Source organism: Rhamphochromis longiceps, linkage group LG19 (assembly GCF_057381845.1).
Source record: "Rhamphochromis longiceps isolate RC_006_pf linkage group LG19, R_longiceps_female_GT1.1, whole genome shotgun sequence".
Classification (NCBI taxonomy): domain Eukaryota; kingdom Metazoa; phylum Chordata; class Actinopteri; order Cichliformes; family Cichlidae; genus Rhamphochromis; species Rhamphochromis longiceps.
The window spans coordinates 24,168,470-24,190,765 of record NC_140575.1 but is presented as its reverse complement, the minus strand read 5'-3'; the positions used below and the strand labels follow the sequence as shown (position 1 = coordinate 24,190,765).

Here is a 22,296-nt window from a genome sequence, read left to right as displayed (position 1 = left end):
CTCCTCATTGACACAAGGATTAAAATGGAGAGACAAGATTTAGCTTTGGCAACCTTTCCTGTAGCACTCACTAACTCAATAGCCTCATATGGTGAAAAATTGTAAAGCACAGACCCGAGGCATGGAAAGTAACAGAGACAGAGTGATTCAGTGAAAGTGAATGGCTCTAACCATCACTCAAGGGGGGAGAGCCTTAGAGAGAGAGAAAGAAAAAAAGCAGGGAAAGGACGGAAAGAGGGGGAAATGACTGGCGACTGTGTGGGAAGAGAGACAGAGAGCAAGAGAGAGCGAGAGAGAGGGGAGGGGCTTAAAAAGTATGAACTTGTGTATGATTTAGCTGCAGGAAGCATTAAGAAGGGAGAAGACTGCAAACAGGACGTGGTAATGCCCACGCTTTTTTTTTTGGCTTTAATGAGGACAAGTTACTCCAAGACTTATCAGAGGGTGATTTTTTTGCCTCCACACTTGGTCACACTTTTTCTAGTGCGCTTCTTCAGTCCCGAGAGTTAATAAAATCCGGTCCTGGAACCCGTGGTGTTTTTCCTCTTTCTGCTGTGCGTAATTTGTATCCAGGATCGATCGGGAAAAAAAGGCGACAGAGCAACAACACGAGGACGAGAAGTCAAGACATAAAGAAAAGTAATTGGTGGAAAATGAAAGCCGTCTTGGATTTCTGCTTGATTTTCCTCACGCTGCACATTCCCGGCGTGGTGTCCTTGTCCACACGTAAGTTGCAGACAGATGTCCATCGATGCGCAAAGTTACGATAGTGCTGGGGAAGGCTTTGGGGGGTTTGGCTATATATGTTTGTTATGTTTTATTTTATTTTATTCTAATTTTTAATTTTATTTTTTAATTTAATATTCATGTAGTTTTCGGAAGAAATCAATGCAAACCAAGTGTCACCCTAATATCCCAATGTAAACACCAGCACCATGTGACAGTGTAAGTCCTGCTCCGGTATGTTTGATTCTGGCGATAAATATGTTGTAAAAATAGACTTTTGCTGCTACTACAGTAAAACGTTTTAGAAATGTATTAGGCAAGTTAATATTGGATTATTACGCTGTAGTAATACGATTTTGAAGGGGGAAATGCAGTTTTTTTTTTTGCACAACAGTGTTTTAGTGATACCACGTGGGACACAATTACTTAAGAAGAAATATTAGTCATTGGAAAAAACACACAGAAGGATAAATCTAATAAATATTATGCTCATATCAAGTAGAGTAAAAATAGTTGACCACAAATAGTTTCCATACAAGAAATATTGTATGAACCCCATATAAGAACATGCAGGAATTGCAGGGGTCTTTTTTTTTTTTTTTTTAAATAATACTGTTTTACAATGTGTTTCCAATCTAAAATAATACCAATTCCACGGATTCTTTCCTAAGTTGCCTTACATAACAGCAGGTCACTTCCTTGGGACACATACTGGATCCACTTTGCTGGCTTTCTGGATACATTTAAAAAAACGAAAAAAGAAAACGGCCACTTTGTCCACTTGACAGCTCATGTTATAGATGGGCTCCTGCTGTAGTAAACTGGTCGTTTCCCTGCAGAGAGAACTCATCTCCCATGAGGCTGATTTTCAACAAGTCAGGCCATAACTCGTTAAACACATGGAGAGCATGGGGGCTTTACGAACCGCATCAACACAATGACATCATCTGCTGGGGTTGTGGAGAATGTTAACCACCAGCTTAATGCACAATAATCTAAATAAATCAAAGTTATGTCCATTTCACTCTTTAAGTGGTTGGATTAGTTTTTATGGCGAGCTTGCTGGCAAACAGCAGCTCCACTGTGAGGATCTCCTGCTATTCATCCTGTTTCAAAGGCACTAATAAAAGAAACTACAGTTTTAAGGGCTTAAAGGAGACAATGGGCCCTGATCATAAGCCACCCTGCTGTTTATTATACGACATAATCGGTCATTACCATGTTATTCATTGTAATAATGGACTTTGCTTCCCTTTCACTGACTATGCTGCGGTTTACGAATGCCACCATAGTAAAACAGTTTAAATGTGGATTTTTTTTGCACTAACATATAATTAGTTTTCATTGCAGCTCATAAACTTTTACATTTTTAGTTTTCTGTGAACAAACAATGAGACGTTTATGTAGGATATTATCATATTTTTTTAAAACTTTTTTTTAAAAACAAAACAGACTTTTAATCAGAAACAAACTTATTCTATCCTATATTTTCCTTTTGTGCGCCCTATTTAAACTAAGATAAGCTAATTTAATCTCTCTCGATAAGACCATCAGTTAAATAACTCAAATGTAAACCTGTAAAAAAACAAAAAACTCAAGAGAAACAAATAACATCCGTTGCTGTTTCCTCGGTCTCTTTACCAACGACGTTGCATGGCTCATTGTCACTAAATGTTGCGTGACTTCTTTCACTTGGCTTGTCCAAGCGGCCCCTCAAAAAGTTCCACATGTACTTCTATTAAGCAGACAGAGAAAAGTATTGGCTGCCTTTCAAGCGTTGCATGAATGAGTGAGAGGAGCTTTTTAATACAAAGAGGAGGTGGCATGTACCTTTGAAGACTGACAGCCTCAATACCGCTTAAGTCCACTGGAGACCTTTCACTCTCAAACAAAAGTTCAAAACTTTTCCTCGGCTGAACTCGCCCCGTAACTTCATCCATCTCCATCGCAGGCTTAAGCTCGTCTCCTGCCCCAATGAGAGCTGTGTTTCGAGTTGCCTCAACCTCTCCAAACAAATAATATTTTACAAACCATTTCCTCCAGTGAGTGTGTCCAAGAGGCAATAAACAGCAGTAATTTCGTCTAGAACCGCCGTGTTTGAAGGAGTGTTAAAGGGGCTTCGCACCCTGCTCAGGGGCAATGTCCTCAGTGCCTGGAATACATAAACACTGATTGTTATTCAGATGGATCGCAGTTCACTGTATCCGGTGACAAAGACAACCCAGCCTCTGTGCAAGTGTTTGTTTGTGTTCATTTGTGTGTGCATAAATGTGTGCAAGTGTTGTGTCAGAGCTCAAGATGGGGTTACCATATTAATATTGGAGCGGAGTTACAGTTGATTTCGCTTGTTCAAAGGCGACTCCTCCATAAAAGACCCACAACATTGTCTGTAAGCGCAAGGTGGCTGGCAGCTGAATAGATGTGGCCCCGGGCACAGATTTACAGAGGTCTAACAAAGTATTGATGCTCTCAGTCAGTGTTCCTCGCTCATTCCTTCATAAAAGGTTTTCCACAGTTCCGCGCTTTTCAATACGTTGGACTTAGCGTCATTTTTTTCAACTCTCGTCTCCTCTTGTCTCCTCTCTTCTCTTCCATATCCCCATCTTTTTTTGTTCCTTTATCATTTTGTTCACGTGTAGTGAGATCAAAGCTCCACTGTTTGACTTTCAGTTGTCAGATAAGATAAAGAGATAAACAGCTAAACTCTTTCTCTGACCATTTAGCAGCTTCTTTGCTAAAACAACTAAAAATACAAAAACGCAACGAAACTGAACTGCGTCAGTGTTAGCTAATGCAAGTGAGAGAGGGAGGGTTAAGAGATCTAACGAAACTGCATTAGCGCATGTCTGTGCTCTTTCTGTCAGATGTTTTATCGCAAAATAGCGCAAACTCTGCATTGCCCAAATAATTTTACATAGAAGCATTTGCACTACATACTACAGCATGAAGCTCAGCATGCACAAGCATGCACATTTGCTTGATTGTGAGAGATAATCCAATTCAGACATTTCATCCCTTATTAGTTGCAGATTTTTGTCACAGAATCATGAAGCAGATGGTTTAGACAGGACACTGGAAAAAAGAAAAACTTTGGAGGGTTTTTTCTCAGTAAGATTTTAATTATTGCTACTCTAACGTTCTGTTAGGGGTCTAAATGAGGGCAAAACAAAAGTAATCAGTGTCATGCTATGTTGGCTGTGCTTTTTCTATATTAAAACTTATATTTCAGCAGAAGTGGGTCTCGCAACCTTCAACAATTATGGTAAATGGTAAATGTCCTGCATTTGTATAGCGCTTTTCTAGTCCCTAAGGACCCCAAAGCGCTTCACACTACATTCAGTCATTCACCCATTCGCACACACATTCACACACTGGTGATGGCAAGCTACATTGTAGCCACAGCTGCCCTGGGGCGCACTGACAGAGGCGAGGCTATTATATAAAACAAACAGTCCTAAACAGGTACCAAAGCTATAATCTACAACAGGACGAGGTTCCTTAACGGGCAACAAATATGGCACAAATAAGCAGTTATCTTTTGCTCACTGGTAAATTGTTACATAACAGGCTGGCAAACCTGTGAATCCCAAACATTAACTACATTTCTTCACAAATAGCACTAACTAATCAGTGCAATGCCAGTTGTCCCATTAATGCTTTAACATTTGGATTATTTTCATTTGGTGGATTTACAGAAAAACAAGAAAAACTGACTCAGAGTTCATTTTCTTCTGAATTTTCTTCAACAAATTTCAAGTAATGTACAAAAAAAGCCATTTCTTCTCAGTGCGGGAATTTGAAATGTGGCTTCACTGAGGATGGTGTGCAGAAATCAGCCACCACAAGCAGAGGACAAAATCAGATTGGAGCAGGGAGTTGAGCTAGCCAACCATGCAGCAGACAGTGAGCAAACCCACTGTCGCGGTACAGCAAGGGGGCAGCAAACCACCTTCATGACAGTGATGTTTCAAATGTGATGCGCTGGGCAGGGCAGCACTGTTGGAACACAAACTAAGGAATGAGGCTGTGGAATGAGGCTTTGCCCATCGTTTTCCGCTTACACGTAAAATAAGAACAAAAGAATTAATACCTAATTGCCAAAACACAGGGTGATAGTGACATACCAAAAAGAGCTGATCTGACTTTTAGAGGAAAATAGGGCATCACACAACTTACAGCAGCTAAAATGCTGGGCAGCCTGTGTTTACGTCATGGAATATAAGGAAGGCTTAAATTTGACAACTCAGTAGATTTCCACTGCAAACCAGGCACAGCAAACCTTTACAGGTGAATCAGACATAGGACTGGGCTGACTGTGATGTGGTGCCCTGTAGAGTTTACATGCAGTGCTACGTAAGGCGACAACGTGAGTTGGAGGTAGAAGATGTGTGGATGAGGGCTTCATACTGTGGGAAAGCCTTTTGATAATTCCAGCACAAGTACAACTTCATGAGGCCATTTCAGGGGTTTCAAGAATGAAGACATTGGCCCGCAGCTACATGTGGTGGCCAAACATGAATGCATATGCTGAGACAGGCATGCAAAATCAACCAAGCTACAACCATGGGAGTGTCTAACTCCACCATTGATGAGATTCCATATGGATTTGTGTGTGCCTCAGTGGTCTCACTGTTCACAATAAGTTGATTCACGCTCAGCCATTGCATTCCATAAATACTGAAACTTATCTTTGCTACTCTTGAACTCCTGTGCTCATGAGCTCAGGGAGCACAGAGTGTAAAACCCTGCACAGGCATGGCATCAAGCATATATTGATGGTGGCACTGTGTAGCATTCTGTTAGGGGTTTCAGTGAGGGGGGAAAAGGCTTGTAGGGTGTACAGTGTGGCTTTGTAGTAAGAGGCTCAGGAAGCTGTTGGAGTGGAGCTGTGAAATAAAATTGCCAGGGATTCTGCTAACATGCCTGGCAGCCCCTCATATCCACATTGCAGCAGGACCAGTTTAGCTGTTGATGGAGTCTGACGAGTCAGAACCCATCTGTGGGTGAGGGACTTTATGCTGGAAACAGATTCCGAGTAAAAGAACCAGAGCAGTGTCTCAAGATGATAAAAACACGTTGACTAATATGTTAGGACATGTCCATGTTATGACCAGAAACAGCATGCCTTCAGCTTACAAGATAAGCACTGCCCTGCTAACAAAGCTCCACTAGAGCCAAGAAACACTAAACCTGAGAGCACGGTGCAGGACTGAGTGGTTCTGGAAAGCAGGGAACAGGAATTTGAAATAGAGCAACATTATCCAGCTGGAGGTGGTGAAAAGCACCAGAGCATTATCAGAAAGTTGAGGGGCCGAGAGCGAAGTCACTAGGCTCCAAAAATGAAAGGGAAGTAGGGCACAATTCTGAAACTGTTAATAAAGGTTCCAGCAGATAATTGGATATTTTGTCTTCAGCTACACTTTAGTACATCTGAAGTGCCCCTTGAACACAGGCAGTAACTTTTTCAAATATTAGCCTAAACTTTAAAACCATTCGAAAGACATACTCCCTCTAATATCCATGTCCTCCCACCCTCCTCCAGATGTAGCAATCATCTACCCTCAGGACCCTGTACTTCGCATTGGGTCTAACCTGACAGCCAGCTGCTGGGTCCACCCCGAACTTGGCGTCCACGCCAGCTCGCTTTTCTGGACACTGAATGGTCAACAGCTGCCCAGCTCCTTCTACAGAGTGCTTAGCGCGACTAACCTCAGTGTGACGCTGGCAGGACTCAATGCCTCCAAGCAAACATCTGGTGACAACCTTGTCTGTCACAATCACAAGGGACACATACTGGCTGGCTCCTGTCTCTATGTTGGCAGTAAGTTGAAGTATAAAATGTATAACTTTAAAATAATCTTATTCCTCTGACGATTCTCTGCATCTGCTTCTCTGCTTCGCTACGAGGAAATGTTACATAAATGTATAAGTGCAGGCGAGGACTTAGAGGAGCAATACACCAAAGAGATGAATGGAATGAAAAGGAAATGGGAGTAAAAGGAAACAGCAACCAGGTAGTGGGCAGATTTTTAAGTGTCCCTGCACATTTGTAGCTGTATTTTATGTTTAGTGTTCCTGCCTTCAGGCCCAGCGAGAGGCCTCTATTGCCCGACGCTTTAACCACCTGTGTGGTCCATTACTCGCACTATCACTCATAAAGTATGGGCCTGACATTTTACACACGCACAAACACACATGTCTGTACTTCTACAGTTTTGAGACGTACTGTTTTTCTTTTTTTTATTGGTACAGTAAACTTCATAGAACTTACTGATATGGGGCTTATGACAACTCTAATATGGCGTATTCCTGTTTGCTCTGAAACAGTATGAGACTATGAAAAATGTGCTTATTTTTGTAGCCAGAATACAAGTAGACATATAAGGACTTGAATAGTGACAGTTAAATAGCAATAATCTCACTAACAGGGTGGCAAGACTTAGTAATGCCATCCATGTTATTATGGCAGGGAACTGGCAGGTGTGGGTCCTGGAAAAAAACATACGCTCATTGGCCACTTTGCTAGGTATACCCATTTATCTAATCAGCCAATCATATGGCAGCAACTCATTAGGCATGCAGACATGGTCAGCACAACTTGCTGAGAAGAAGGTGATTTTAAATGTGACGTGGCTGTTGGTTGCAGAGCATTTTAAAATTACTAATCTACTGGGACACAAGCTTCTCTAGGTTTACAGAGAATGGTCTGAAAAAGAGAAATGAATGGCATTTCTCTGGGTGAAAAAGCCTTGTTGATGTCAAATGTCAGAGGAGAATGGCCAGACTGTAACAATGTAACTCAAATAACAACTTATTGCAGCGAGGTATGAAAAAGAGCATCTTGGATCGCACAGCATGTTCAACATTAAAGCAGAGGGGTTACAGCGGCAAAAAACCGCACCAGGCGCCACTTTTGTCAGCTAAGAACAGAAAACTGAACCAACAATTCACACGGCTCACTAAAATTGGACATAAACAACTGGAAAAATGTTGTCTGGTCTGATGAGTTTCTGCTGCAAGATTCACATGGTAGGTTCAGAACATCAAAGCATGGATCCGTCCTGCTTTGTATCAGTGGTTCAGTCTGCTGGCAGTGGTGGTGTAATTGTGTGGGGGATATTTTCTTAGAATACTCCGGATCCCAAAGCACCAAACGAGGATCGTTTAAACATCACAGCCCCCGCCGAGTGTAGTTGCTGACCACCGTCCTCTGATGATGGATGTTCTCAGCAGGATAACATACCATGTCACAAAGCTCAAATAATCTCTCTAAATAATGTACTTCAATGACCTCCACAGTCACTAAATCTAAACCCAATAGATCACTTCTGGGATGTAAAGAAACAGGAGATTCACATCGGGGATGTGCAGCAACTGGGTGAAGCTCTCGTGTCCACAGGGGCTAAAACTGGGGAATGTTTCCAGCACTTTGTTGAATCTGTGCCATGAAGCATTACGACAGTTCTGAAGGTAAAAGGGGGCCTAGCCAGTACTAGCAAAGTGTACCTAATAAAGTGTCCAGTGAGTATAGCCTGTGTACTTTATGTTTGGATTTAGAAACATAGTGAGAGATAAGTGAAGAAACCAAATTATATAAATCACTTAACTTGGTGTTGATAATAATGTTCTACATCATTTAAGTCTTTAAAATGCGATCTGTGTTCATTACCTTTTGTATTCTTTGGTCTTTTTTCATTACAGTAAGTTTAAAGAGCTTTTACTACTATTATTAACCGTGATGAGAATGCTTACTAGAACTGCAAGAACACAAAACCATAAACACGCTCTCTCTAACACACACACAGAAAGATGCAATCAACAAGATCTTCATCTCTGTGTGACACTAGACCTGAGCACCTTGTGTTCTGAGAGATGAACATGCACATACACACACCAGTTACAAAAACCCCAAAACAACAGCTATTTCAGAGGAATGTCACTTTGTACCCTCACTCATCATTTCTCCTTTGCCATGTTTTTTCTCCTCTCTTTTCTCTTCACAAATTTCCCCCACCCTCTGTCTTCGTCCTACTCTCTGTCCATCTTCACCCCATTGTCTCCCAGTGCCTCCAGTGAAGCCAATCAATCTGACCTGTTGGTCCAGGAACACCAAAGACCTGACTTGTAGCTGGGCCCCGGGGGGAAAAGGAGAGACTAATATCAGCACGCAGTACAAGCTCAAGTATAAACTCAGGTATGCACACACGCACTGCAGCTTAACTTTTACAAGTGACTCAATTCACTGTTTTTTAAATGATCTAAATCAATTACACTACTATCTACACATTACCTACACACACACAGCTTTGCACGAGAATGCAAACATCTGAATCATTCGGACTGCAAATTAAGCACACTTTATCCTGCCAGCTCCCTAATACACAGTTTGTGTAGTATCCAAATGAACCCATGTGAGAACAGTTAGCTGGTGGCTATCATGTGTCACTCTAGAAAGCCGACACCCATTTTCCTAAACCAAAGGGAGTAGTTCCATTAGTAAGAACACATCTGTGACAGATAATCTCTGCTTGTGTGCTATATGTGAGAATGTTCAGCTTTGGACAAGCAGATAGTTACTGTTCATTACATCACTGTTCTAAACGTTGTAATCAGATTGCAGTTACTAATCAGACAGTTTTGTCTTGACTTGACCAACATAGTTACTTTGGTTTGCACGATTCGTGGATAGAAAAAATCAATGATCTAAGGGGCAATGATCAACTAAGGGACAAGAAAGAGCAAAACTACTTCATGGAAAAACAGGAATCCACCACTGCAAACCCACCATCAAACCTCTAAGCCTCAGAGCAACAACAGCAACACCCCAAACCAGAGTTATGCTCACAGAGTGTGAATGAGACAACCTGAACAAGACAGCCAAAGCTTCACTTTTCACACAAAGCAAAAGCAGAAAAGGAATAACTTTCACAGCAATAGATTCTTCCAACATTGTCCGAGAAACCTAAACCATTTTTAAAAAAAAGTCTTTCAGTAGTTGTACAGTTGGTCTTATAGTGGACCTATCAACGCCATGCTGGGAAAAAAAGAAAGCCTTTCACCCAGAAAGTTGATTCTTTTCATCTGGATGCAGCATTTTCACTCATCCAAGTGATTTCTTTAGTCTTAGAGACTGAAGAATTCACTTGGATGAGTGATGAAAGCTTTATCCCACTAAAAACATTGCATCCAGATGAACACAATCAACTCTCTGGGATTTCCTTAACTGAACTGTTAAGCAAGCATCGAGACCTTTCATGCTTACTTACTACTATTGTGCTATGACTGTCCAGTTGGCACAGAGGGCTTTTGGCCAGTTAGTAACATTTCTCAGTAGCCTAACTTAATGGATGAAGTGAAAAACAAAATAAAACATGAAAATGCAGCCAAGGTTTTAAACGAGTAAGCCCACCGCAAATGTTTTCAGTTAAAATCAGTATATTTCATAAGATTGTTTTGGGTTTTTTTTTACAATACTGACATTCCTTAGAAAATCCCATGAAAGAAGTCTAAGTAGAGGTGGAAACAAATCCAAATACCACTGGATTTATTTTCAAGAACAATAACACACATGATACCCAGAGTGAACGCTGTTCAATAATAGTAGTGTCATGAGACGTTGGTTCAGTGTGGAAGCAAAACATTTAAAAATGATTTTCATATGGGGTATAAGCGCTATAAAATATATAGATTTTAAATAAAAATAATAAGAAGAATCAACCGTTTTAAAACACCAAAAGGAAAATAAGTCTATATGCTGCACCTACAGATAGTTTGTATTCAATTTCAATTGGTATAAAGATTTGAGAGAAATGCTAGAGCTGGATAAATTAGCAACTTGTACCACGTCATGGAATAAATTGTGTTTTAGAAGGATCATTATTGAATGCTGTGTGGAGTTCAGTATTTTTTGTTTTTCTTTCAGATGGTATGGGACAGAGAAAGAGTGTGCAGATTACACTCATACACAGCCGTACTCCTGCAGCATCACCCAGGACCTGCACCTCTTCACACCTTACGAGATCTGGGTGGAGGCCTCAAACCAGCTAGGCTGGGCTACCTCTGATGTCATCACCCTTGACATCCTAGACGTGGGTGAGTGTGAGAAGAAGTTCGCTTTGACCCTTGTGCTTCATCTGCTGCTCTGAGAGCCTTGATCTCAGTGTCGATGAGGCCTCTGGCTGTAATCTAGGATGATTTGCAGCAACCTTTCAGGCTTGTTAGCCTTCAGAAGGAAAAAATGCCTACCTGATCTTTCATCCAATCTGCCGGAGGTTCAACCACTGAGTGAATTTCCTTGTGCTAATTCACTATTTGAACATTCACAGCAAAACCAAGATTAAACATGAGAAAATAACTGATTCAAAACATTAAAGATGAAACACTGTAATTTTTACAAATAGAACAAGACCAACAGCAAACTTTGAGAAAACACTGTACCTGACGCAGGACGCCATGATGTTTTCTAACAAAATTAGCCAATTCTAGTACCGCCAATTTGTCCAGTCCAGGCTAGTTTAAAGTCACACTCCCACAGTTATGGAAATACAGCCTTTATCTTTCTTACTGAGAGTGACAAGAAACTATCTAGACCACCTTCTTTGCTGTGCAGCTAGCTTCCCTTGTCATTAAGAATGCTAAATCTAAAACATACCTTCAAGTGCCACTAAAATGCATCGCATTTGTTTAAAACATAGTGTAACGACACCAATTTGTGGTTTTACAGGAGGTTATTTGCCAAAACTTTTCTTAGCCAGCAGCAGTTACTTCAAGTCTGCACAAAGCCAGGATACCTAATGAATTTGTCTGTTTCTAGTCTTATCTTAAACTAAGCTGAAATTCTCAGTTGCTTCATACTGATTTGAGGAATATGAGAGTGCTTTCTAATCCAACAGGAAGGTAAAAAAGATGTAAAAAAAGAAAATGCTGTATTTTTCGTAAAGAGCGATTTTCACTCTAATTTGTTACCATTATGTCAAATTTCTTTGCCACATTTTATTAAGGCATTTCTTAAAGTGTAAATATCATATACAGTATTCTATACTCGGTTCAACTCTATACAATATACACACTACATAGTATAGATTAGAAGATACTATCAGATGGTTTTGGAGGGGTGGGGGGATTTTTAAATAACGTTAAAGCTCCTCAGTGAGACTAAGCCGCTGATTCCTTGCCAGGTTCATCATCTCAAGACTCCTTTTCGATTTATCTTGTGGCCCCCAAGTCAGTACCTGTGATTGAAACAACTTTTATTTCCACCGACAGGTCATTGGCTTGACTTCTGTGAATTCTGCCTTTTAAAGAAAGTTGTTCACAAGCACTGATCCGGCTTCTCGCTGATAGAAACTGAGAGGCAATTCCTTTTAAAGCTTTGTTATGCCTAGCTTAGTGCGGTTTAAGCCAACGGAGCATACATCATTATCCTCAACACTCACTCACACATACAGACACACATGCACACATTCAGTCACATGCATGCTGACACCTGGATAGGCAAAGTTGTGTGATGACTGGAAACGCCCTCCCTTTTGATGAGCTTGTTTTCTTTTTACTCATGCTCACTGGACACACACACATACACAAATGTGAAAAAACACACATGCACACCACCTTATAACCCCCTTTTATCTAGTCTAGGAATGTTCCTGGCTGATCCTTGGGACTAATCCTGTTTCTGAGGCGGCCGTAGACGCCCGAGGCTTGAAAAGTTTGGGCTTTGAGGCTTTATGACATGGGCCGGAAATAATACAACCTGATTAGCTAAGAACTCTTCACCTGGTTTACTCCTGACATGTTCCTGACAATATACTGGAAGAAGCCCATATGGAGTTTCGAAGGTGAACACGTCATTGGCAAGGAAACAAGTGTCCATCAAGTTGTAATCCCTTTCTTCTTCCTAATGTATGCATGCACGCACCTGTTTACACACCCTGAGGGCTGGGCAGGTCCTGGTAACAGTATAGAGACAGAGGCAGAGAGAGTGGGAGGTTTCTGCACTGGCCTCCCTTTTTTATTCAAGTAGTTACCACAACAGCAGCAGCGTGTCATGAAACACAGCAACCAACCACACCTGCATCGGGGTGCCGTGACTCACTGGAGTATATGGTCATGTCTGATCAGCTATGAAGGCGAGGCGGAAACACCTACAGTTTCCCTTGCATTTCTTACTCACAGGGAATCCTCTGAACAGAGAGGCTAGAGGAAACTTGCATCGCTGACTCTGAAATGATGACGTGTTGAGGAAAGGCATATGTTAACGATGATTCATCCGTAATCTGTCACGTCTCATTGACTTTTACTGCCAAATGCATATAATGCTCAGGGTGACACATTTGCTGTTGACTGAGAACAATACCATTACCATATATATATATATATATATTTAATATATATATATATATATAAGCATTTTCTTCTAACAATTTGACACTTTTCTATCATTCTGTTATTGCCCCAGTGTGTTTTATCTGTTAATACTGGAACATTTGTCTTTCTTTTTTAAATAGATGTTAAAAAGAGTTTTTCAATTAACAATAGTTTACTGTCATAACTTTAAATTATGCTCAATTCTAGCATCTTGAACAAAGATGCTGTATTATATATATTCACATATTCAATATATATTCTGTTATTTTAAAGCCTCGAGTCCTGCGAGCCCTGTTTTTTGCCACATGCCTAACAATCACAGTGTGAGGAAACAGGAACACTCTTTTCTAGAAGTTTAACACGGGACAAAGAAATTGTCTCTGTTGATTTTTAAGTTGTTACCTTTATTGAGTAAATCAAAAGGAAATGACTTAGTGGATAGAAGAACACGATTCAAAAGAAAGAAAATGATCTCCTTGGTCCTTATTATTATGTAACTGGAAAAAAGAAATCTCACATTTCAAGAAAATGACACAAAAACCCATGTCGAATGTTGGTTTTGCATTGTGAAAGAGATACATTTGTTATCAACCGTGGCATAAAATCAATTATTTCAGTTAAAACACTGCAACAAATTGGTGTAAAATTACAGCAATGTACCGTTTTTTGGTGAATGCGGACGAATACTGTAACTTCTGATGCCTTTGAGGAAAAGAAGTTAAGAGCAAGCTACTGCACATAATGAAATATTTTTCTTTGGCAAGCGCAAGAACTTATGGGAATATAAATGTTTACATTCAAATCATTATTTTACACATGTTCTCGTGTTTATTTCCGTTGTGCTGCAATTAGTCTGACTGCTGTGGATGTTCTGTGTGGTTTCATGGTTTGGTCAAGACCCCTATAGTTGCATATAGCCTGCGTGCATCTTCAGTGTCTTGAATACGCCTATAAACCGTTCTTATAGTTGTGGACATATGAGCCAGAAGAAAAATGATATATGGAAAAAAGCACTGGGCCATCTTTGCATGCAGGTATTTTCAGTCCCTTTGCCAAAGGTGGATAAAATCAAGTGCCCAGGACTTGTGTCCGTAGCACATGCAGTTACATTTACAGTGTAATGATAGCCAGAAAGCAGTGAAGCTTATATGAAATACAGGTTTAAAAATATTATATACAGTAAGAAACTGTTGTTGCAGAGTACAGAAGGTAGACTTTAACAGTAAAGTTTCCTGTACAAAAGGAAGTATTTTTTACAGTGTACTTTAACAAAACCTATGTTTCCATCTGCAGATGTCATTGGCTATAATTGCATTGAGCCCTATGTGTGTCCAATAAAGTATTAGTAATCTTATTTTACTCTTAGGTTTACTGTATAATCTCTCTCAAGAAAAAAGCCTCTTGTGTCAACTCCCATTTTTTCCTGCACTGAATCTTTCCCATCTTCTTCTTCTTCCCTCTGATCAGCTTGTTTATTTACTAGCTATTCAATGATGGCATTCTGAAAAAAAGGAGCTGAAGTAGATACTGAAATGATCTCAAAAGCCCCAAAACGAGAAAAGTTAATATAATGCTCAGTCACCACATGTTTGTTTGCTGAAAAGATAATTGTTGTCAGATGAACATGCCTCTTCCAGCTCACACAAGTCAACTCTGCAAAACTAAAAGGCGCCTAGAGACCTCAAACCTCCGGCAACACTGAGCAATCTTTCAATGTGTTGTTACACATAAAGACATCACTCCTACTGCTTAAAATTGAAATTGAATGGATTGCTTGGTCGTGTAAACATAAGGAAGTAGAGAAAAGGCCCTAAGCAAAGAGTTTTGTTGTTGTAATACGCTTTGTTTTACTAGAAAAAATGCTTGTGACATTAATGTTTTAATTCAGATTAGTGGTTCAAATCAACCTCTAGTCAGCCACAGCATCTGTTAGAGCTATTTGATAAAATTCAAGGCAGTATTTGCCTCTCTCGCAGAGCAGACTATTTCCTATCTTGATTTCTTTATAACACATACATTAGTAATACAGGCAACAGCTTACAGCAGGGAATCAAATGTATGAGTCGGGTAATCTCTCATGAACAGCTATTAACTGTTGGTTAAGACATAAAAAGATGGAACCATTACATCCACGCGTTCTGTTTCTGTCTTCCTGCACTTTCTGTATGTTTGCCACTATCAAAGTAACGGATAAACATCATGTGGCATGCCACTGATCAGACGTTTTGTGTGCAGATGTTGAAGCAGTTTCCACCTGCACTACAGGACCTAAATATATTCACTATGTTTTTCATTATCAGTTCTGCATGTGATGCTTAATGTCCTGATGCCATTCCTCCTTCTCCAGTGACCACAGACCCTCCATCGGGTGTGACCGTCAGTCGCGTCGGGCAGTTGGAGGACCAGCTGAGCGTTCGCTGGGAGGCCCCGCCTGCTCTCAAAGACTTCCTGTTTCAGGCCAAATACCAAATCCGCTACAGGCTGGAGGACAGCCAAGACTGGAAGGTAGAGGACAAGAATCCATAGCTATAAGGATGCAAATCTGTTCTCTTTGTCTCTTTCTGTATAACAGCAGCACTGTCCCAGCTGTTTCTCATCCTTGTGCTGTAATCACCTCTGATGTAGCCTGATTGAGGCCTCCTCTGCCAGATGAGTTAATAGTTGGGCTGGTCAAAAATTTTCATTAGTCATAAATCTAGAAGCTACAGCCCAAAGCCACTGTATGTGTAACTCCGCACGAGCCTTTAATGAATGAAAAACACAGTGTAAAACCTTAAGACGCGCAGATGGTGCTTCCCAGAAATCATTTTCCTCTGGGTAAGAGTGAAGATTCTCCTGTAATTAAGGGGGAATTACACCGATGTAATATAAGCAAGTCTTGACTCGCAAAGTGGAAAAAGAAAAGGCGAGGAGTGGAGCAAGGCGGAGGAGGGATGATATGATTTTGAAGGAGGAGAGCTGGAGACTCGACACAGAGTGGTTTTAAAGGGTCGATGGTGAAAACAAAGCACCATTTCCCTCTGAACCAGCCCTAATCATGAGGTCATGCTGAGGAATGGAGGGATACATCTCAGCTGTTAATGTCTTCAATATGTCTGTAAGACGCTCAGCTGTAACTTCTGCCTGTTTGGCTCCCCCACATCACATCATTAGACTTTTGATGCCAGTAATTTCCATGTTCTGTTTTTTGTTTGAGTCCTTTTTAACAAGTGTTTATAGACTGATGCCAGAGAGAAAGTGAGGATTATTAGACAAGATTATTAATTGCAGCATGTGTGCCTTTCTTCTTCTCTATTTGCCTGTCTTCAGTTATGCTGTTTGCATGAGTACCTGTAAGCGCTGCTGTGTGTGTGTCCCAGCATATCCAGCTCTGTAATAAATAATAGAGAACAGATTTTACCCAGCAGGCACGGTTACATTAAAATAGTTTCATAAACATGCTGATCAGCAGCCACCAAACAATGTGAGGTTCATGCATGTTTGGGTCTGTACATGGTTTGCGGTTGTGTTTTCTGCATCTTGATTTGGTCCTGTGTTTTAGTTTTTGCCCATTGGTATTTAATACTGTGGTCAGATCTCCAGCGCTCAGCGCTTTTGTGTTTGTGTCTTTGATTTGTCATGTAGGTGATGGAGGATGTTGGGAATCAGACCTCTTGTAGACTGGCTGGACTGAGACCTGGAACGGTATATTTCGTCCAGGTACGTGGGATATGTCTCGATGTGTAATGATTAAGTACTTCAGAGTAGCTTTCAGCCTTTCTAATGATGTATTTTCTCCAGGTTCGATGTAATCCCGTGGGCATTTACGGTTCTCGCAAGGCTGGCATCTGGAGTGAGTGGAGCCACCCGACTGCTGCTTCCACACCCCACAGTGGTGAGCACACACTCGTACACAGTCAGAAGGGCACTCAGAAGTCATTTTTTGTCCATTATTGAGGTTTTTAAGAGCATTTTAAGGCATCATAGGGTGCATATCCCACAGATCGCTCCTGCTGTTGAAAACTGGCAGCCTCAATGTCTCAGTGGTACTGTTTTATACACTTCTTGGTCAGTCTTCCAGGTTGTTTTTTATAGCACTGGCAGTTTTACTTATGTTAGACAAATCCAGTCAAAGACAATAAAAAATAATAACCTAACCATCAATGTAACATAATGCAATCTTTGCCCAACCTGACATTACAAAATCAAACCAGACTTTGATAATGTTTTACTTGCAATAGGTTGTAAAATAAACAATTTCAGAACCAACAAAAAATTCAAAAAACATTACTCATGTTCACAAAGTAGTGAGCACTTGTGGTTGTTTCTTCCCCAGACATAACTGCTGTGCAAAATGTTATCATAACTGATCGGAATAAAGACCACAACTATGAAAACAAAACCCAGTTCATAAAACCTTGATTTTTTTTTTCCATTTTCTGGAAGGGTTTCTGCAAGGGCAAGCTGAAAAAGCACAAATCAGGGAGGGGGGTTTAATCCTGTCTCCCCTTCTCTCCTCAAAGTCTTTTCAGTCACTCATCTGTCTTTTTTTAAAAGTCTTTGACAGTGAAAAATTGCATTTGCTTGAGTACTGCTCTGCAGATTCTTAACATACTGGAGCATTACTTGCTTATTTCCCTTTGCCATTATAACTACTTTAAACTTTCAGCCCCAAATTTGAGCCAGGTGAAAATTCTGCCTTGGTGTTTTGCATGGCATAAGCCCAGAATATACAGTTAGTCACTAACTGTTAGTGTATAACCTCAAAATTCAAACTGTGCAAACCATTTACCATTTACCATACCAGCACCACAGCTACAATAACAGAATCAGCAGCAGCTCCTTACTTTGCTGCACGCACAGTATGACCTTTCCATGTTTGATGTTTTCTGCATGTGTTTTGATCATTTGAGGTTCAGTTAAGCCCTTTTAAATAAGTCATCTTCTTGAGAAGTTGAATCACTGCTGCTTTTTTGATTTATCCAGGTGCATCCAGTTGAATTCAAATTGATATAAGGAGATGTTAAATAAACTGTATGGCTGATTTCTGACGTCTAGACGGGATAAAGCCAGTATAAAAGTAAAAATTTGGTGAATGAGTCTCATCAGCATCATCGGCTTGAATTCAAATTGTTATCTGCTGCCCTTCATGTAACTTAACACTGACCCTGCGTTACTGTAACTTCATAGCATGAAAACTAACCAGTTTAGCCTCTATTAAACTGTACTGAATTTCTTAACGTAATATTTTTAATGCAAATGTTGAATAACACAAAATCCTGCTTCATTTTGTTTAGAAATAGATTTCACATCATGAAAAAAGAATGAATTAGGACATTAAAAGTATAATACTTGCTGAAAAGTCCTTATCTTCCTCTCCTTGGGAAATACATTAAGCGTCCAAGACACCATGCATGAGATGCTGCACAGAAACACCTGCGCTGACTGAAAAGTTACATCTTTATGCTAGCTCCCCTTCTGCAGTGCTAGCTAGATGCTAAAGTACCGCAGACGCAACATTGACACCTCAGGTGAACATAACACAGGAATTAAAAACTGATTTGAGGGTGAAGTGGGGTGTGGGATCTCGTGTCCACGCTGGCAGCTGAAAGCAATGCCAGACTGCAACACAGACATTTAACTCCCTCGGCATTATGTATCAGCCTAATCTTCAGATTTGATTACTCATTTATTAAAAGTGCCAGAATGCTGTTCCAGATCAATCCCACCCACTTTAATCCCTTACTTTAGGGCAAGCCAACCCTGTGACTGAGGAACTGCTATCCAATGAGTGTAAAGTGTCTCTTGACATCCAAGGGGTTTTTATCCAATGTGCAATGTCCTGATAAGAGTTTATAGTATAGACTCTATACTAAAGTTTTGTCAGATGGTAAATGGACTGGTACTTAATATAGGGCTTTTCGACTCAATTTGAATACTCAAAGCACTTTCTTATTACAAGCTTCATTCACACACACACTCCTTTTCTATGCCTAATACCTTTTTACTGGTTTCTCCTCCCTGCAGAGAGAATGATGTCAGGCTCCTGCGACTCAAAATCCAGCGGAGACTCCAACTCCACCTTGCGCAGGGAGCTGAAGCAGTTCTTCGGCTGGGTGCGGAAACACGCCTACGGTTGTAGCAGCATGTCCATGAAGTTGTATGATCAATGGAGAGTGCTGATGCAGAAATCCCACAAAGTTCGCAACCAGGTAGGTAAGCATCATCATTCCAATCAAATCACAAACATGCACGCGTACACATGCTGCTAACACAAATACATGGAAATCTAAAACTGTTTTATAAACGCTGATTTTTTTTGCAGGTTCTCCAAGGGGATAAATCATAGCACACGCTGTCTTTACGAGCAGAAAACAAATCAAGAAAAGAACTGAGTGAATGTGATTCGTTATTATGTGTGTATATGAGATAAAGAGAGTGTATTCATATATCAGAATTATAAAGACAGTTTGCTCCGGACATTTTTTGTACGGCTACCAGCTGTGGCCACAAGAGGACATCCGAAGAAAAAGTGGGATATTCTTCCTTTATGTAACTTTTTGAGTCAACGCAAGGAAGGTGAACTCATCACAGACATGCTGGTATCACAAGAGGCACCATTTGGACTACCTTCTTCTTTCAAAAATGACACATCTGCATGAATAACCTGGATTATAGTAAAGACTTTTGTATTTGTGTGCAAAAAGGCAAACAGATCAGTTACATTTTGGACTTCTTTTTTTCCCCTGTGGATCCAAAGCACCATCTAGTGGCGGTTCAGCTTCAATGGATACTCCCACCTCAGCCTTCACCGTGGCCCCCATGTAAAAGGCAAAAGTAAATTATCATACAGTATTTCTAATTTCTTCTTTGTTATATAGCTGGATACTATACCAAACTGGTTCACTCAGGATTCTTCTGTTTCTGAGTGTCAGTAAGTGACTGATGACGTGATGGTGTTTGTGTACGGAAGCATTTCTCTGCCTTTTATTTTTGTACTAAATTGTACCAGCATATTTAAAGTATAAAGCTATGTTTTAATTCTTAAATTATGTTTAGTTAGTAAAGACTGTACAATGACTGAAGTTGTTATCACTCTGATGCTGTTCTATAAAATGATGTCAGAAACCCAGGGTTTGGAAAATAGTTGTCTGAGTCGCCAAGCACTGAAAAACACAACTCTGCACCTTATCAGATGACCAAAATGCAAATGGAAATTTAAGTGGATAAAAAACAAAACAAAGCAATAGACATCATATGGATTCTTAATAACATATCATGTTGACTCCACAGTGCATAAGAGGTGAAAATGGAGCTGACCCAAAGTACTTTAAAGCGGAGGCAGATGGACTGACGGGAATACAGAATATTAGCCAAGAGCGGCTCAGTGTCATCTTTGCCTTGTGCGAAGGTCCTAGTTTCTAATCCACTAGCTAGCTCGGGCCCTTGTCTGTTTTTGCATGCTCTCCTAGTGCCTGTATGGCTGCTCTCCAGTTTAGTCTCAGCTTTCTCCCAGAGTCCAAAAGACATACATTTTAGAAGTGGTGAGTCTAAATTTATGCACTGCAGTGCATAAATGTGGGACTTTCTCTATGTGCTCTTTTACAAACCTGCAACCTATTCAGAGTGTACCCTGCCTCCTGCCCTGCTGGTATAGGCTCCAGCCCCCACAGGCCTAGATAGAAAATGGATGGGTGGATTGTATTAGGAAAGTTATACAAAGAAAATCACAATTCAAAAAAATATATAAAAAATATATAATCTGGTGCAAGTAAGAACAAAACCAGACTGAAAAAAACCATTAAAGGTGTTTAATTAATTAAAAATAAATTAAAAGTGGGCATACTGGTCCCTTGTTTATCGCGGGAATTATACGTTCCAAAAATAACCCGCGATAGGTGAAATCCGCGAAGTAGCCAACTTTATTATTATTATTATTATTTTACAATTATTATAGATGTTTTAAGGCTGTAAAACCCCTCACTACACACTTTATACACTTTTCTCAGACAGGCACGAACATTTTTACACTTTTCTCTCTTATTTAAACTCTCAACGATAAAACATTCGTAGAAAAATAAGTCCAGTATTATAGAATGAAACCAAAAGCGCCCGCGGTTGCCTTTGACGGTGCAAAACGTTTCGTCAAAATTGTTGTGTTTGTTGGGGAGAAAACTTGCAAATATACAGTACAGCACTTCAGAGTCACACAGCTAGCATAGAAGATTTATGTTAACTTGACAAGCTGAACGCATTCTGTACTGTACAGGAGACACAGCACGAGACTGACTGACAATGATCTACAGCCAATCAGGACGCAGAACTCAATGCGCTGTAAGAAAAAAAAAAAAAAAAAGCACGCAAAATCGCACCAAAAAAATCCGCGAAAGGTAAACCGCGTTATAGCGAGGGACCACTGTACATGTATAAAAAGATTACAAATAAAGGGTTTTCACATATTAAACATGTGCATCAACCACGCTGGGCTGTAAACGCCAAGTGTTCAAGAATGATGATGAAGTATGTCGAGCAGCACAAAAGAAAGACACCTTAAATGAGTCAGAATGACTAGGTGTACAAAATAAAAATGTTCACAAGCAGAAACAGGTGTGGCGTACATGGAGCATGGCAGTCAATGATTGAGAGTAAAAACAAAAAGTGCTACGCATGTAGTGGACCTGTCTCTTACTACATCTTATTGTTTTTCCTTTGATTCTTGGCTGTATAATCTACAAATAGCACATGTGAAAGAGTGCAGAGCAAGCAATAACAAGCTTATGTCTCCATCGAATCAATGAATCCATGTTAGAGCTCGACAGCGAGTAACATCTTTGATCCCTGCTTGTTACATGGTGTCAGTGTTTATCTGGGAAACTTGAGACGCTGGTTGTGTTTTCTGTCATGCTGTGAATTCATCTTCGTCTGACAAGCAGTATCTTGTTACTGTGCCTGTGAGCAGTCAGTCAGCAGTGCTTAATATTTAACTATGGAGTTCTTCTTGGTCATGGCTCTGCTCTCAAGCCTTTAATTACCTCTGCATCCAGTGTCCAGGGTCCTGAATGTCAGCAATGGGGAGCTCTATATGTGTATGCCAGATGCTAAATCCTACTCCGAACTTCTGCCGCAGCTGACTCTTTTCAGATGGTGTCTAGGTGCTAATTCAGTAGCCACAGTGGCCCGCAGTGATATGGGAATTGTGGCTGTAAATCCATTGTTCTCATGTGC

At 40.4% G+C, this 22,296-nt stretch overlaps 1 protein-coding gene across 2 annotated transcripts; it reads left to right on the top strand.

Annotated features, from left to right (window-relative positions):
- The first annotated feature begins 284 nt into the window (after nt 1-284).
- Nucleotides 285-20,220, top strand: crlf1a (cytokine receptor-like factor 1a). Of its 2 annotated transcripts, none has more exons than XM_085392167.1 (9): nt 285-726; nt 6,269-6,547; nt 8,791-8,920; nt 10,649-10,818; nt 15,440-15,597; nt 16,717-16,791; nt 16,873-16,966; nt 19,099-19,287; nt 19,397-20,220. In XM_085392167.1, exons 1-9 carry the CDS (start codon nt 654-656, stop codon nt 19,411-19,413), a joined length of 1,185 nt encoding a protein of 394 aa, XP_085248293.1. In that variant the 5' UTR covers nt 285-653; the 3' UTR covers nt 19,414-20,220. The 2 variants fall into 2 exon arrangements, with proteins under 2 accessions (XP_085248293.1, XP_085248292.1); XM_085392166.1 differs by having other exon boundaries at nt 19,099-19,283; nt 19,397-20,219.
- The last annotated feature ends 2,076 nt before the right edge of the window (nt 20,221-22,296 follow it).

Coding starts and splice junctions, on each gene's coding strand:
- crlf1a (XM_085392166.1), top strand. CDS start 654: ATGAAAGCCGTCTTGGATTTCTGCTTGATTTTCCTCACGCTGCACATT. Junction 10,819..15,439: donor CCTTGACATCCTAGACGTGG/GTGAGTGTGAGA, acceptor CTCCTTCTCCAG/TGACCACAGACCCTCCATCG. Junction 16,967..19,098: donor TGCTTCCACACCCCACAGTG/GTGAGCACACAC, acceptor TCCTCCCTGCAG/AGAGAATGATGTCAGGCTCC.